Consider the following 15,982-nt stretch of genomic DNA (forward strand, 5'->3'; position numbering starts at 1 on the left):
TATGTAATCAAAATTAAAATTATTATTGCTGGTCTTCAATGATAATGTCAAGTTACTTTAATGTATTTGCACCAAATGATAAGAATTTATGCTGATGTCGTCCAAAACCACACTTTGCCAGGGGTGTTTCCAAACTTTTGGAGGGCAGTGTATATTATATATACACTGTAATTGGCAGATGTGGAGCACTGCAAATTCATCATATATTTTATATATTTTATATGATGAATTTGCAGTGCTCCACATCTGCCAATTACATCAATCCACATTGCTGCTAAAAGCTTTAGGTTACAACCTGTCTAAGAGTTGCCACCATGGCAAGTGATAAAAATGCGTTCCAGTGCTGGAAATTTAAAAATCATTTCATCCAGAAATCAGAAAAGGGCACAAATATAACATGCAAAATATGTTTTCCAACTATTAAAATGCTTTCGACATCAAACATTTCAATGTCAAACCTGAGGAAGCATCTGCAGGTATGTACTCTAACTTAACCTACAGATAAATGTAAGCAGTCATTAAATAAAGTAGGAAAGGCATCACCTACTCCCGCCTGCCACACCATGCTACTAATTTGTATTCAAGACATATTTTAACTCGGTATGTCCAGTAGTTTATTTAACAATGTTAAACTCCATTCATAACAAATTAGCTAGTCTGCTAGCTAGCTAAAGACATCTTTACCAGCCACACTTCTATTTATGAACCCTTTGACAGAAAATATATAGCTAAAGTTTATCCTCAATGAATAAGAAGAAAAAAAAAAAAAAAAAAAAACAAATTTATATATATATATATAATTTTTTTTTTTTTTTTTTTTTTTTTTTTTTTTTTTTTAATGTAACAGTTTATTAAACCTTTAGACAAATATGTTTGCAAAAGTTTGCGTATCATATTTGACACATCAGGCTTTTATCCAGAGGCCTAAATGGAGCAAAATATACAGTTTGGTGCTGTTGCTATTATTTCTATCGCCAAAAAGTATGATGAAATTCTGATAGCTTGTAATGTAAATCAGTGAGATCTTTATAACCATATAGCAGACTACTTATATAAAAATAAAATAAAATAAAATATCAGGCCTGGTTTCACAGATAGGGTTTAGATTAAGCCAGGATTAGGCCTTAGTTTAATTAGGACACTGAAGTAGCTTTTATAAACGTGCCTTAGAAAAAAGCATTACTGGTGTGAATCTTGAGACAAAACAATGGCACTGAGATATTTTAAGATATGCCAGTGCGAGATGCTTTCAGTTAAGACAGCTCAAACATGCATTTTACCCAGGGACTAGGCTTAAGCCTTGAAACCGGGGGTAAATCTCCCTATAATATGTCCTGTAAGATAATATATAAGTGTGTGACTTTATGATCAAAGCTACAAAGCAAAGTTTTTACTGTGGAGGGCAAAACATATGCAGTCCAATAAAATGATGATTGAGAGATGTAAAAACAAATGTTCCTTAAAAGCCTAATAAATCATATTTGATACAATTTTTTACAATTGTGACAAGAACCTCTGTTGGTCAAACATTATTTTCTCAAAATGAGGTCCACAGCAAGACAAAACTTCTGTACATATGATTGCGTTTCCATTTGCTCATGTTCAACTGGGCTCCATTTAAAACTTTAGCAATACATTCTGCTAATAGTTAAAAGATTTATTTTTTATTTGAGATCACTTTGCAACATCTCTTGCACCTTTGTACTTAAGCAAACAGTAACACTGGTAAATTTCCAAACCAACTTGAATGCAGCAACAAAATCAAACAAACAAACAAACAAACAAACAAACGTCAATTTGTTCAGTGAAACTCAAAGCAGAGCATCAAAAACTCAACCAAAGAACACTCTAGCAAAAGCTTGCACCGAGACTCACATACTGTTGAACCATCCAGATCACACTGAGAATTCAAAGTATTTAACGCAAGAGTGACAGACGTCAACCTATCATGAGAATGTTATCTATTTCAGTTTGAAAAATGAGCTACTGTGAGAGGTTCCTGAAGTCACGCAACTGAAGCTGAAATGTGAGCTGCATTCAGGTCCTAACAAAGCCACAAATAAATACATTAACAAACTTAACTGAGCTACAGACTTGGAAAAATCAGTTTGAACTATGTTTAGCAGGTGGACCGAACAGGTGGACCAATGCCCTTGCACTCACAGATGTGGTTAATGATAAAACGGTTGCACGGCACGGGAGCAGCCATAAACATAAACACGAAACCTGACTAAGCAGTCTTGACCTATTCAGGCATGCAAACAATGACACGCTACCTTATGACTGGAAGAATGGTCATTTGCCTTGTGTGAAATGCACTAAATTAAGTGCTGTCCCCCCAGCTATTCCAGCCCCATAGTGAGCGGATCTCTCCTGGAACTCAAACACTGACCTTCACTGTCCAAATCCTCCACAAACAGCTTCTGTGTCGCACAAGACTGGAGAACCTGGGATTTTAATAGCAACCTACATAAATTATATCAAAATTGAAAGTGAAAGTCTAGGATTTTTGGAAGTAAACTTTTTTTTTTTATTATTTAACAAAAGTTCATGATTTAAAACAATATGAAATGTAAGTACTTGTTATTATGTTTTTAACATAATTTGTAACGAAAAAAAATAGTAAAATGGTCTCTGTGGTTTTAGACTAATATTGTGGAATTATTACCATTTCAAATAATTGTTTTCTGTTTTAATATATTTTAAAATGTAATTTATTGCTGTGATGGCAAACACTTCTTATTATCAATGTTGAAACCATGATACATTTATTTTTTCAGGATTCTTTGATGAATAGAAAACAACAGCATTTATTTAAAATAGATTTTTTTTTTTTTTTTGCAACATTATAAAGGTCTTTCTCATTTTTGAACAACTGAATGCATACTTGCTGAATATTAATTCCTTTCAAAAATAATAAATTAATTAATCTTCCTGACCCCAAACTTTTGGGTTTGGAAGACAGGTAGAGCTGGGTGTCATCAGCATCAGCAAAATGGATACCATATTTCCCAAAAATGTGGCCAAGAGGGAGTAAGTAGTTAATGAATAGAAGCGGGCCCAAAACCGAACCCTGAAGAACACCAGTAGTAACTGCAGATGGTCTTGGTCGGAAATTTGCAAAGTTGGAGGAACTGAGTGCAACTATGAGTATTATATTAAAACATTATATAATACACAAAATTATTTTAATATACATATAACTGTGTATGATATATAAATAAAACATAAAAATCTGTATTAATATAAGAGTGAGGGATTTTTTTTTTTTTTTTTCCCCCTCTTCTTTGGATAATCAAATTCCTAAAAACCTAAGAATTTGTATTAAAAAAAAAAAAAAAAAGATAGATAGATAGATAGATAATAAACCATAAGTGCCCCACCTTTGACCAGGGTAAGCTTTAAAACCAGAAAGGAACAGCTTTCAAAATAATCACCCTTGGTGCATGAAATCACCTCACTGAGTCTGTGGATGCAGGCATCTGCATTCAGCCTTTTCTCAGGGAATTCCTAGAGCATGAGGTAAATGGAGCAAAGGTGCAGTTTTGGGCTTGTACAATGAATCTTCATGGTCCACATATATGTGACCTGAAGCAAGATACTGATTCTCTCATCAGCGTATTCTCCCAACAATGTGTTACACAACCTTCACCCGAACCATATCCAAGTCAGCATCAGAATCAGCCAATGGAACATACTATTTTGAAACTCAAAGTTGTGAGATGCTAATGGTGCATGAATGAAGCGAGACGTAACTTCAAATGATCCCTATAAAGCACATACCTGGCATATGTCTCTACGCTGCAACTGACATTCAACAGAAATTGTTTTACAGTGCACTACATCATTATACACCTGGGAAATAGTAAAGAATTACAGGTTACAAGCACATTTAGTGTGCTTGTAAAAAAAACCTGGAATGCCTACAAACCACTGTGATGCAATTTACTTTTTAATTGTTTATTTTTAGCCCACTTCATTACAGATGAAAGTACAGAAGACAGGAAATGATCGAGAGAGATGCCGAATAGGATCAGGAAATGTCACTAGACAGAATAAAACTTGGTTCACCCGCATAATTGCCACAGCAGCACATTGTGTCAGAGCACAAGCACTAACTGCTAGACCACATCTCCGACAAGTCAATTTACTTTAAAGATATAAAAGTCAAGATATGATCTGCTATTACTTTAAAGGGATGGTTCACTTAACAATCAAGATTATGTCATAATTTACTCATTCTCATGCCATTCCAAATATGTATAACTTCAAACTGTGATTTGTTGTGTACATTTTTTAACGACTCTGATGAATAGAAGGTTTAAAAGAACAGCATTTATGTGAAACAGAAAGCTTTTCGAACATCAAAAGTTTGGGGTCAGTAAGATTTTTTTTAATTTTTGGAAAGAAATTAAAGAAATTAACACTTTTTGTTCAGCAAGGATACATTAAATTGATCAAAAGTGACTATAAAGGCATTTATAATGTTACAAAATGTGCATTATGGAGTTTAGCAGAGTGGATCACCTTCCATTTTACAGTATATAAAAGAGACATTCTGCAAATCTTACAGGTTTTTCATCAAATGAGGGTATATGATGACAGAATTTTTAGTTTGATTGAAAGAAGCATAGTTTTACAATGTCAAAACAAGTATCTAGCAAGGCAACCCTCACCTGTCACTCATTTTTTTGATTGACAGGGTTATTATGCCTCGCCCTCCTCACGTTCTCTGCTTGCTCTAAGATTTTAATCACATTGTCAGTGGAGAATACGTCACTGTGTAGCCTCAGGTAGAACTAGCCAGCTAGAAGCGTCGGCCGCAGCCATCTGCTGTCCTCTCACACAACTATTTTCATAACAAACAGCTCCATGCTTTAGGACACAGCAGCCAGATGCTAAAAGTCCAGACCCAAACCCCCAGGCCCTTGAGTGTTTGTGAACAGAGTAAACAGTTGATTGGTAACAGGGTGCAAGGTGCAGTGCTGCAAGGTTGTGACATCTCACCAGTTCAATTTTGCCCTTTAAAGGGATTGTTCACCCTATTCTCACAAAAAAGGCGAAAATTCTGCCATTACTCACCCTCATGTCGTTCCAAATCTACATGATTTTAGTTCTTTTGTGAAACTTTCACACCTGTGCACATTCAAATCTCAAAAAGTTGAGAGGATTCAGAATTACCGATATTCACAATTCAATATTTTCATTTCATTTCAGTCATTTTAAGCTTAATTACACACAACTGAAAACAAAGTTGAAAATGTTTAGACTGCCAAAAAAAAAAAAAAGCCAGATATATAAAAGTTATTATCATAAGAATCAAATCAATAATATTATCACAAATCATAAAAAGTTCATATTAAATGTGCATATTATGTTTTTATTGTTGCAAACTAATGAGTAATTATTAGTGTCCAAAGCAGGATTATATATAAAGACAATAAATAATATATAAAAATAATAGTACATTTTTAAAAATCAGCAAATTGTTATTTGACACTTAACACATAATAATAATAATAATAATAATAATAATAATAATAATAATAATACACAAAAATCTGTATTGTTATCAAAATCTAAATATATAGATAATATAAAAATATATAGATAAATATAAAAATATAATATAAACATATTTCCAAAACCTGATATTTTATGGGTAAAAAAATTTTAGTCTTAAACTTGACTTTATGAACCAGGAATTGATTGAATTTTGAAAAGTGGTAAATTTGATGTTATTTATAACATTAACAAATATTTGCTTATTTGGGTAGAATCATCTTAAATTTCTAAGTCTGATTCATTTAATTCAAACACAAAAAAAAAAAGTTTTTGTCCTGGCTGCTCTCGGGTCACATTCACACTTGTGCAAATTCAAATCTGGTTTGTAAATATGTCTGTGATGACATTATGACGTTAAACACCATCAGTGATCTGGTCACTGTCAATTTTCGATGGATGAAAACTATCAGTTTGGATTTCAAAATCTCTCCTCCTAGTCATAAAGCTTTGAAATGAAATGAGGTTGAGTAAATTTTTGGATTATGTATTCCATTTTGCTGTCTTTTTCAATTCAGTACACATCAATGAGGAAAATAATACACCCTCCAAGCCCATGTGTGTTGTAAACACATTACCAGTATGTAAACTCAGTGTCTGGCCACATTTAAATTCTCTTCAAGTCCACGGCAGACTCTTTTTGTTAATGTATAACGCAGCAGCAGAGAGGTGAGGTGAAGTCGGCGAGGTGGTGCAGTGGTTAAGATTTCCCATGCCTGTCCACTCATTCTAATAAGAAACACCAAAGCCATTGCTTGCTTACATTCTGTTTTCCGTTCGATTTGGCATCTTGCTAAACACAAACAGAGAACAATGTGGACTAGGCTAATCTCTGATCCTTTGGAACAGAACGTTCTCAAACCCAACCAAACAACCATCGCCGGTACAGCCCTTTCAACCAGAAGAGGAAAGATCACAGAAGCGGATGGGGCATACAGTACGTCATGCTGACTGCAAAGCTGGAGGGCGGACATATTGTAACACATATATACAGGCATAGCCCACACCACTCAGTTGTTCAAGCACATGTAGGATTCTTCAAATAGACCATTCAATTAAATTCTGTTTACTTCTATAGCATTGTTCACAATACAACTCATTTCAAGGCAGCTTTACAGAAAAGGCTCGATTCAATGATACAATGTCATCAGTCTTATCTGAGCATCATCAGAAGTTCAGAGGATTCAGAATTACTGATATTCACATGTTTTCAATACTCAAATGTCAGCTCTCTCAATATGAAATCATCTTGTGGATTTCTAAAGAATAACACCCAATTATCAACAATAATAATAATTAATAAAAAACAACTGATAATATTAAATGTGCATATTATGTTTTTATTGTTGCAGACAAATGATTACTGCTGTGTTGAAAGCAGAAATAAAAAAAATATATATGAAAATTTGAAGAAAAAAAGTTCTGCATATTGTTCTTGGACACTTACGTAATAATAATAACATTATCAACAACAACAATGATAACGAACCAATTAAATATATATCTTTATCAAAAAATAAATATATAGACATATACATATAAAAATAAATATAATATATATTTCTAAAATCTAATATTTAAAGGAGTAAAAACTGAAATAGTATTTTCTTGTAAAATGTACTCTATAATCTTTAAAATAATCTTTTAATTGCAACTTTGAAAAATATTTTTTTTACAGTGCATTTCAAACTGTTCCAATGACTCCTTAGTGTCATTCAAAAATAAGCATCACAGAAGCCTCGCATTATTCATGTATTAAAATGCTTTAGTGAACATATACGTAGATCAATTTTACTGTTTATCACTATGTACTGTATTGTCATATTTATTTTTTTTTTTTTGCACTTTACTTCTGTTATATTCTTTACTAGCCATTCTTACTATTGTAGCCAAAAATATTTAAAATAACCGGTTGAAATGATGGTTCCTCTGAAAATATAGTTAATATAAAATAAACAACATTGGTTGATAACAAATTTATACACATAAAAACGGCAGGTTAAAGTAAATGAGAGGACAAACACTTGCTACACAATGAATTAGGATCATTCAGATGACGTTCATTTTCTGCTGCCACAATGATGTTTACTCGTAGATCTAATTTTTCAGGAATTCTACGCAATTATAGGAAATCAGGGTCAAAGTTTACTGTGGTAGTCGATGACGTAGTTCAGTGATGGGGACCAAATAAGGGTAATGAGAGTAAAGTTCATTTGGAAGCAGCTGATGTTAGAAATTGATGTGACATTGAAGTATGCGGCAGAAGGAAGAATGGGGTTGGTTAACAGGAAGTGTCAGGAGACAGTGGTCTGGAGGTGGTAAAGAATGGAAAAACACTAGTAAAGATCAGTATGCCTTAAGAGAAGAAGGGAGAGATACTGAATCAGAGGGAACTGGAGTAAGACAGAGAAAAACAAGAAAAAGAGAAGGAGAAAATATGCTCCCAGACTGAGAGCAGTGCCTCGCACCCCTGCCGTTAACGGAGGGTGGGGACTATGAAGTCTCCATTCAGGCCTTCTCTAGAGATCCTGTCACAATAAACTGCACATTTCTGTTTAGACAAGTCCTACAGCTGGGAGGCTCTTTGAATTTCTCCACCAAAGTCTCATATCTTAGATTTTCCTATGAAAACAAAGGTCTTAAATGCCCACATCAGTCCAGATCTACTCCAATGCCTATTGCTGCTGATAACTACAAATGACACAAAGTGGAAAAGACATGCAGTAAATCTTGCAGTTGTTTGACGATAATTGAATATGTCAATATAAATGATCTTAAAGCACCTCAAGGTTGATTTTCAGAGGAACTATCTTTTCGAAGTGTTAATATTTGATAATCACAAATCACAACCAAAAAATAAAAGGAATAAACTAAAATAAAAAAGTGGACCCTACTTTTCAAAATTCAATCAAGTCGATCAATTACAGATTTTTATACAACCTTTGAAATACACCAAGTTACTGAATGACTAATATACCACAGTATCTATATGGTACTCCAACTAGCTGTAGTGATTGTACTGACTAGTCAACTAATTAATTAGCTGATTAATTCTAACACTAATTCTTTGGGTCGGTGCCAACTAGTCAAAGTTTTTTTTTCTTTTTTTTTTTTTCAAGAAATTAATACTTTTATTCAACAAGGATGCATTAAATTAATCAAAAGTGACAGTAAAGACTTTTTACATTGATTTTTTTCTTCATTTCAAATAAATGTTGTTCTTAAAGGATTAGTTCACTTTAAAATGAAAATTACCCCATGATTTACTCACCCTCAAGCCATCCTAGGTGTATATGACTTTCTTCTTTCAGACAAATACAATCAGCGCTATATTAATAATCACCCTGATGCTCCAAAGCTTTATAATGGCAGTGCATGGAAACCACCTGTTTGAAACTTTAAAAAAATCCATCCATCATAAACGTACTTCACACAGCTCTGGGGGTTTAATAAAGGCCTTCTGAAGCAAAGCGATGCATTTGTGTAAGAAAATATCCATATTTAACACGTAAAATAACTAGGCTGCCTTCCGTATTCAACTTCCTTGTTTTGTAAGTTGAATACAGAAGGTGTAGGACGTAGCGTCTGGCGGAAGCTAGTTATTTTACTTTATACTGTGTTTAATATTGATATTTTTCTTACACAAATGCATCGCTTCACTTCAGAAGGGCTTCATTAACCCCCCAGAGCGCGTGTGGAGTGCGTTTATGATGGATGGATGCACTTTTTTGGGCTTCAAAATACAACGCCCCATTCACTACCATTATAAAGCTTGGAAAAGCCAGGATATATTTTAATATAACTCTAAAGAAGATAGTCATATCCACGTAGGATGGCTTGAGGGTGAGGAAATCATGGGATAATTTTCCTTTTTGGTTAAACTATCCCTTTAAGTTGTCGCTTGATCTATAAGGTGACAGCATGAAGAGTATCAAGCGTCTATAAGCCATTTGTTTAGTATGCTAATGTAATGACCAAGTATATTTGTAAATATATATAGGGCTTACTGTAGGTAGGACTTTATTTTCAAATGCAATTGAGCATTTAACTAGGGCTGGAATGATGCACTGACATAATCGTTTATTACGATTAATTAAATCAAGAATGCGTTGATTCGTCACACTGTTTATGTTCCCCAATGATGGTGGCTCCGATGCCCGGGCATGCTGAAAATCATTATTACATTATTACAAAAATATCGAGCCCGGTATTTGTTAAAAAGAGACAAACACAGACCGGTTACAAAGCATTTAAACACTAGTTGGTTATTTAAAATATGTAATGGATGAACTCATGCCTCGATTGGACTCATTTATTTAATAACACACTGTCAATCATGGTAAAACTTCACGGTTTTATGGACACTGCCATGTTTGATACTGTCGTTATGGTTAGTTAGTTAGTTAGTACTTTAATCTCCTGAATGAACAAAACATTTCAGGATTTACAGTGGTAAGCAATTGCTGCTGTAAATCCCAAAAAGTGAGTGAACACAGCCACAGTAAAGAACACCTTTCCTAATTAGTCCTACACTGCATAAACCTTATCTTTTGAGACAATAGTATCATTAGGAAAAGTTCATACATAGAATTGTTACAGTTATTATTCATTGGCAAATTAACCAAAAGGATTAATTGACTATCCAGAAAAAAATAATTGTTAGATTATTTGATTAATAAAAAAATAAAAAATAAAAAATCGATAGATTAATCGAATGAAAAATAATCGTTAGTTCCAGCCCTATATACATTGAACAGTTCGGAAGTTATGGATTTAGTTTTAATGAATTAATTTCACTTAAATTTGATGAATTAAACAGCTGGTAAACATCAAAAAAAAAAAATAAATAAAAAATTAAAAAATAAAAAAAATTAAAAAATTAAAAAGTAAAGTATTAAGCAATCATTTAAGACATTTCTCCATATATAGAACCTTTTTAGCATAAAGTGTTCTTTAAAATTGAGCCTAGAACCCTTTTGAACCTTTTTTTAAGGGGCATACAACAACTAACGTAATAAAACTTTGTCACATTTACGTTCATCTGTTTCAGATAAAACTGAACATTTCACTTGAAAGTGTCAAGAAAAATGCAAAAAGCAATGTAATACAATTTTTTTTTTTTTTTTTATAAATGAGCCTGAGTTGTACATGACTGTTTTTGTAACATTCATGACAACACAGAGTTATTAATACTAAGGTCACCAGCTTCCCTTTTTTTAGTGAAACATGAATTTTAAAAGAGAATGAAGAGTTTTATACTCCAATCCCAGGCTAGGTAACTACTGTATGTGCAGGTAAGCGGTTGTGTTCCCTCAGTGTGCAGAGCCAGGACAATGCTCTGAAACAGTGCACAAGTTACAGCAGGCTAATGGCCAGCTTTCAGCCTGAGGGAGTTAATAGAGCCATTCACAAAGCACGGCCTTTCTCTTCGCAAATGAGCCACTCCGCCGTTTTCAAACTCAGTGACAGAATGAACCACAGACAAAGCCTGATGATTCAGGGTGACGTAATAGTTAACTACAATAACAAATAATGAACAAATTAGAACTACAACAAATGGTGAGTAAAAAGTGCCCAAACTGACCAATTCAGGCAATCAATTCAGTTCTATTGATGAGCAACACAAATACTGTTCAGTCAGAGCCTTGATTACTACCATAACAATGACTTCATTAGAGGCTTGCTTATTCCTGTCATGCCTTGTAGTTGCAAACAGTACATAACTGCAGTTCTGATAAAACATATGGATGCACTGAAATAGAAACCAAAAATTAACTTGATGTGATTTGGTTTTCCACTAAATGAAAACTTTATTTGTGGTTTCTGTGTTTTGTGAAGAAATCATTTGGGTGCATCACCAATTATAACTTACTGAAGCTTGTGATATATAGGGGCCATAGAGGGGATCTGGCTATCTATCCTACAGAACATGCATGAATACAAACATGTCAAAATATATATAAAACATGTCATGGTTAAGCTAATCTCTCTCAAGTAAACCACCAAAACATATGGGTTCAGTATAGACAAACACAAACAAATGCACACACAACCTACTGTATGCACACGTAAACACATCCCCTTCTGTTTTTATAAGACATCTAATGCGTCTCACAGTCTGTGATCAATGACAGGCAGGATCACAGTCTTATGTCTTGAGGTTACAGTCTTTGCACCCCTTTCTAAATCAGTCCTGCTGTGTCCTGTAGATAGATACATTCTCTTCATTTGAGTTTTGTAGCGATGTTTGGTTATGTTCTGCCACCCTGAGATTCATCAGATAAGAGGCAGAAAGCTTGTTAGGGAATAACTGTCACGAGGATGAGGCAGACTTCAAGGCGCTCTCAGAGCCGTGACACATGCACAAAACACAATTCTCTATTTTTCTCTCATTAATGGGACTCTTAGCACTCTGATGGTCTTCAATCTTCATGACTCAAGTTACCGGAGATTTCAGGGCCGTGTAAAGCTCATTGAATATTTATATGCTGCCTTATAAGTACTTTAAAAAGTGGTTGTCTGCATTTGTTACCTTAAATAGCTGATTTAACCCATAAAAATTAACTTTCTTGGTATAAATTAATGTATTTAGGTTGATACAGCAGTATTAAATACTATTTTTGACTTGAATAAAAACAGTTAATTAGATGTATGTATGTGCTGCACTAAAAACTCTTCTATCTTCTTCACTGTAACACATTTCAACCCACTATAGCTAAAAGTTTAATTGCTGCCTTAAATAAGTAAAATCAATGTGGTGCCAAAGTCACAAACTGCAGTTTCAACCGCTCTGAATTTAATTACTGATACAGAAAATTAAGATAAAACTCATAAAATGTCATAAAAAAAATTGTATAACTTAAATGAAAACTACATTTTTTTTTACAATGTACAGTGTACTACTATTAATAATTTTAGATATAACTAGTAGAAAGTTAAACAAAAATCATAATAATAATAAAAGCTTAGTCATATGAGGATATTTTCTACATAATTCTATTAAAAATAAATAAATCCTTTCTCTTCAGCACATGTGTGAAAACAATTAAATAAAGTAAATTAATGACATGCTGTCAAATTCTTACAAATTATTATTACTAATACTTTCATTATTCAATAAGGAACTACTTAAATATCTAGATACAGTTATCTAGATGGTTAAAAAATAAACAAATAAAACTTTCTTTCTTCGTTGTGTGGTGCGGTGAAATAAGCAGCGAGTGTCTCAATGAACCATCTTTGGCTTTAAACTGCAGCAGCGCGTTTGAGTCTCACACAGAGATTCACTTGTTGCTGCAGCTCCATAAACCTGAACTGAGCGCAACAGTTGCAGTGTTTACAACGGAGTAGAACACAGGGAATATTACTCACAGCCCGCTCAACTTACCTCTTCTTCTCTTTCTCAGCTGTCATCTCTCTGTCCCCTCGTAATTCCCGCAATTCGTCAGCAGTGAGACCTCTGTGCACACAGAACACGCTCCAAACCACCGCAAACACTCGCGTTAAATAACAGAAAAAGACGCACAATTGATCGTGAAAATGCAGTAAAGTCCACCAGCAGGGCAAAAGTGATTGTACAGTCTCAGAACACTGCCAAGGATTGTACATTCACCCACTTTTGTAAAATCCAAGCGCGGTGAAGCTCGTTGCGGTGAGGGAGTTTCTCGCTTGTTTTGAGGTCAGTGAAGTTCACAGACCGCAGCGTCTCACTGAAGGGCGCTTGACAGCTGAGCAATCAGTTAGAGCTCTCTGATTGGCTGGATCCGCCGTTGGGAACCGCCCACAGTCAGCGCTGACAGGACATTTGCTCCTGCAGGTCTACTTTCTCCAAAAGCTAACATCAAACTCTCATCAAACTCGTTCGAATCAGCTAAATAATATGAGTTCGTTGAACAAAAACAGCAAACTATAAATTAGACAGGGGTCTCTGAAGCAGTGGAAAAGTAAGCTAAAGCTAAAATTTAATAGGCTAATGAAAAACATTCAGGATTAAGAGGCACATGAAATAATTTAAGAATGAGTCACAATTAAAGAAGAAATGTATGACTTTTCTAAGAAACAAAACTGATAGCATTCATCACAGTCCCCTATGAACAAATGTTTCTTGGGGTCTCCAAGGCCTAAATGTTGGACAGACTAGCATAAGTCCTGGATTTGTATTATAAAATTTTCTGTTTTGACCCCTAACAGGAACAGCATCACTATTTTGACAGACATAGCTATTTTAGGTAAAGTCCTTGCCTATTTTGTGAAACAACACAGGTAGCTTCAATAATAGGCCTATCTGTCCAGTGGGTTTTCAATCAGTCAGAGAAAGATATTAAAAGAATTTGAAAAGAAGAAAACTTAATTTTGAAATGACTGTTATCTTTAAATTTGTTTTATGTTTAAAATGTATACCAAATGTATACCAAAAAAATTGTATAACTTAAATGAAAACTAATTTTTTTTTACAATGTACAGTGTACTACTATTAATAATTTTAGATATATCTAGTAGAAAGTTAAACAAATATCATAATAATAATAAAAGCTTAGGCATATGAGGATATTTTCTACATAATTTTATTTAAAAAAAAGAGTAAAAATAAAAATAAATAAATCCTTTCTCTTCAGCACATGTGTGAAAACAATTAAATAAAGTAAATTAATGACATGCTGTCAAATTCTTACAAATTATTATTAAAGTAAATTAATGAAGTTCACAGACCGCAGCGTCTCACTGAAGGGCGCTTGACAGCTGAGCAATCAATTAGAGCTCTCTGATTGGCTGGATCCGGCGTTGGGAACCGCCCACCGTCAGCGCTGACAGGACATTTACTCCTGCAGGTCTACTTTCTCCAAAAGCTAACATCAAACTCTCATCAAACTCATTTGAATCAGCTAAATAATATGAGTTCGTTGAACAAAAACAGCAAACTATAAATTCTGCAAGAAGACAGGGGTCTCTGAAGCAGGACTGAGTGGAAAAGTAAGCTAAAGCTAAATTTTAATAGGCTAATGAAAAACATACAGGATTAAGAGGCACATGAAATAATTTAAGAATGAGTCACAATTAAAGAAGAAATGTATGACTTTTCTAAGAAACAAAACTGATAGCATTCATCACAGTCCCCTATGAACAAATGTTTCTTGGGGTCTCCAAGGCCTAAATGTTGGACAGACTAGCATAAGTCCTGGATTTGTATTATTAAATTTTCTGTTTTGACCCCTAACAGGAACAGCATCACTATTTTGACAGACATAGCTATTTTAGGTAAAGTCCTTGCCTATTTTGTGAAACAACACAGGTAGCTTCAGTAATAGGCCTATCTGTCCAATGGGTTTTCAATCAGTCAGAGAAAGATATTAAAAGAATTTGAAAAGAAGGAAAATGACTGTTATCTTTAAATTTGTTTTGTTTAAAATGTATACCAGGGCGATTTGCTCTTATTTCTTGGGTAACACAACTTGATGTTTCACTGCACATTATATCCTCCTGGGACCCAGAAAAAAAAAAAAATGTTTCGAGCATAATCAATTTTTTTTTTTTTTTTTTTTGAAAAATTATATTTTATTTATGTTATGCTATGTCCTATGTAGTGGACAACAGGACTAAGTTGTTTAAAAAATAAAATGACATGAAATGACAGGCAAAAACAATGGGATTTTATTTTATTTTATTTTTTTTTTTAATTCACCAATCAATTTTTAGGCTTCAGGATTTTATTTTTTTTTTTTAGCCAAGCTTTTGTTTAAAGATGATTCTCAGCTTTGTTATGAAAGATATAATGGAATTAATTGATATACCATTTTACTTTATGCAATATATGGGTAAAATAGCCATACATGGGTCTTCCCATTCAATACAACGCATCTATACACTGTATGTAATTCACATATTAATGTGTTCTTGGGGTAACATGTAATGAAAAAAGAAGTGTAATAATGGGAGTAATAATTGGCAACATTTTCATAATAATATCTAATAATTAATAGGAATATTGATATATAATTTCTTTTGCTATTCGCTTGTTGTGTCTCTCAAAAAGCCTGACAAACATGATTTAAGTCCTGGTGTCCTCTACAGTGGACATGATTGAAATCAGTGACCTGTTTTGTAAAAGAAAGTCATATTTTGATTAGAAACCCCATAATATTTTCCTGAGATGTTGAATTATAACAAACCATTTGAAAATTAATCCGATTTAAATGATAATTACAAAATATTATCATATTTCCATAAGAGTGCTAATTTTGATCATTAAGTTGAATGTCAGTCATAATTAAAGACCAAGGAGAAGTTGTTGTCATGGTGACACCTCCAAAAATTTGGTATCTCTGCAAAGTCCTGAATGTGCTCTTTACAGGACTCCTGAGTTAAAACTGTGACATGTATGATGTCAGAGAAAATCACTAAAATATAATATCCACTACAGAGG

At 33.7% G+C, this 15,982-nt stretch overlaps 1 protein-coding gene across 1 annotated transcript in view; it reads right to left on the bottom strand.

Annotated features, from left to right (window-relative positions):
- Nucleotides 1-13,264, bottom strand: part of epas1b (endothelial PAS domain protein 1b) — a 46,538-nt gene extending 33,274 nt beyond the window's left edge. Inside the window, exon 1 of the mRNA XM_051916523.1 lies at nucleotides 12,950-13,264. Coding sequence (XP_051772483.1) covers nucleotides 12,950-13,170 — 221 coding nt within the window. The 5' untranslated portion in view covers nucleotides 13,171-13,264. The remainder of the gene's footprint in view (nucleotides 1-12,949) is intronic.
- Between the last annotated feature and the right edge of the window lie 2,718 nt (nucleotides 13,265-15,982).

Source organism: Ctenopharyngodon idella, chromosome 13 (genome assembly GCF_019924925.1).
Source record: "Ctenopharyngodon idella isolate HZGC_01 chromosome 13, HZGC01, whole genome shotgun sequence".
Lineage (NCBI taxonomy): Eukaryota > Metazoa > Chordata > Actinopteri > Cypriniformes > Xenocyprididae > Ctenopharyngodon > Ctenopharyngodon idella.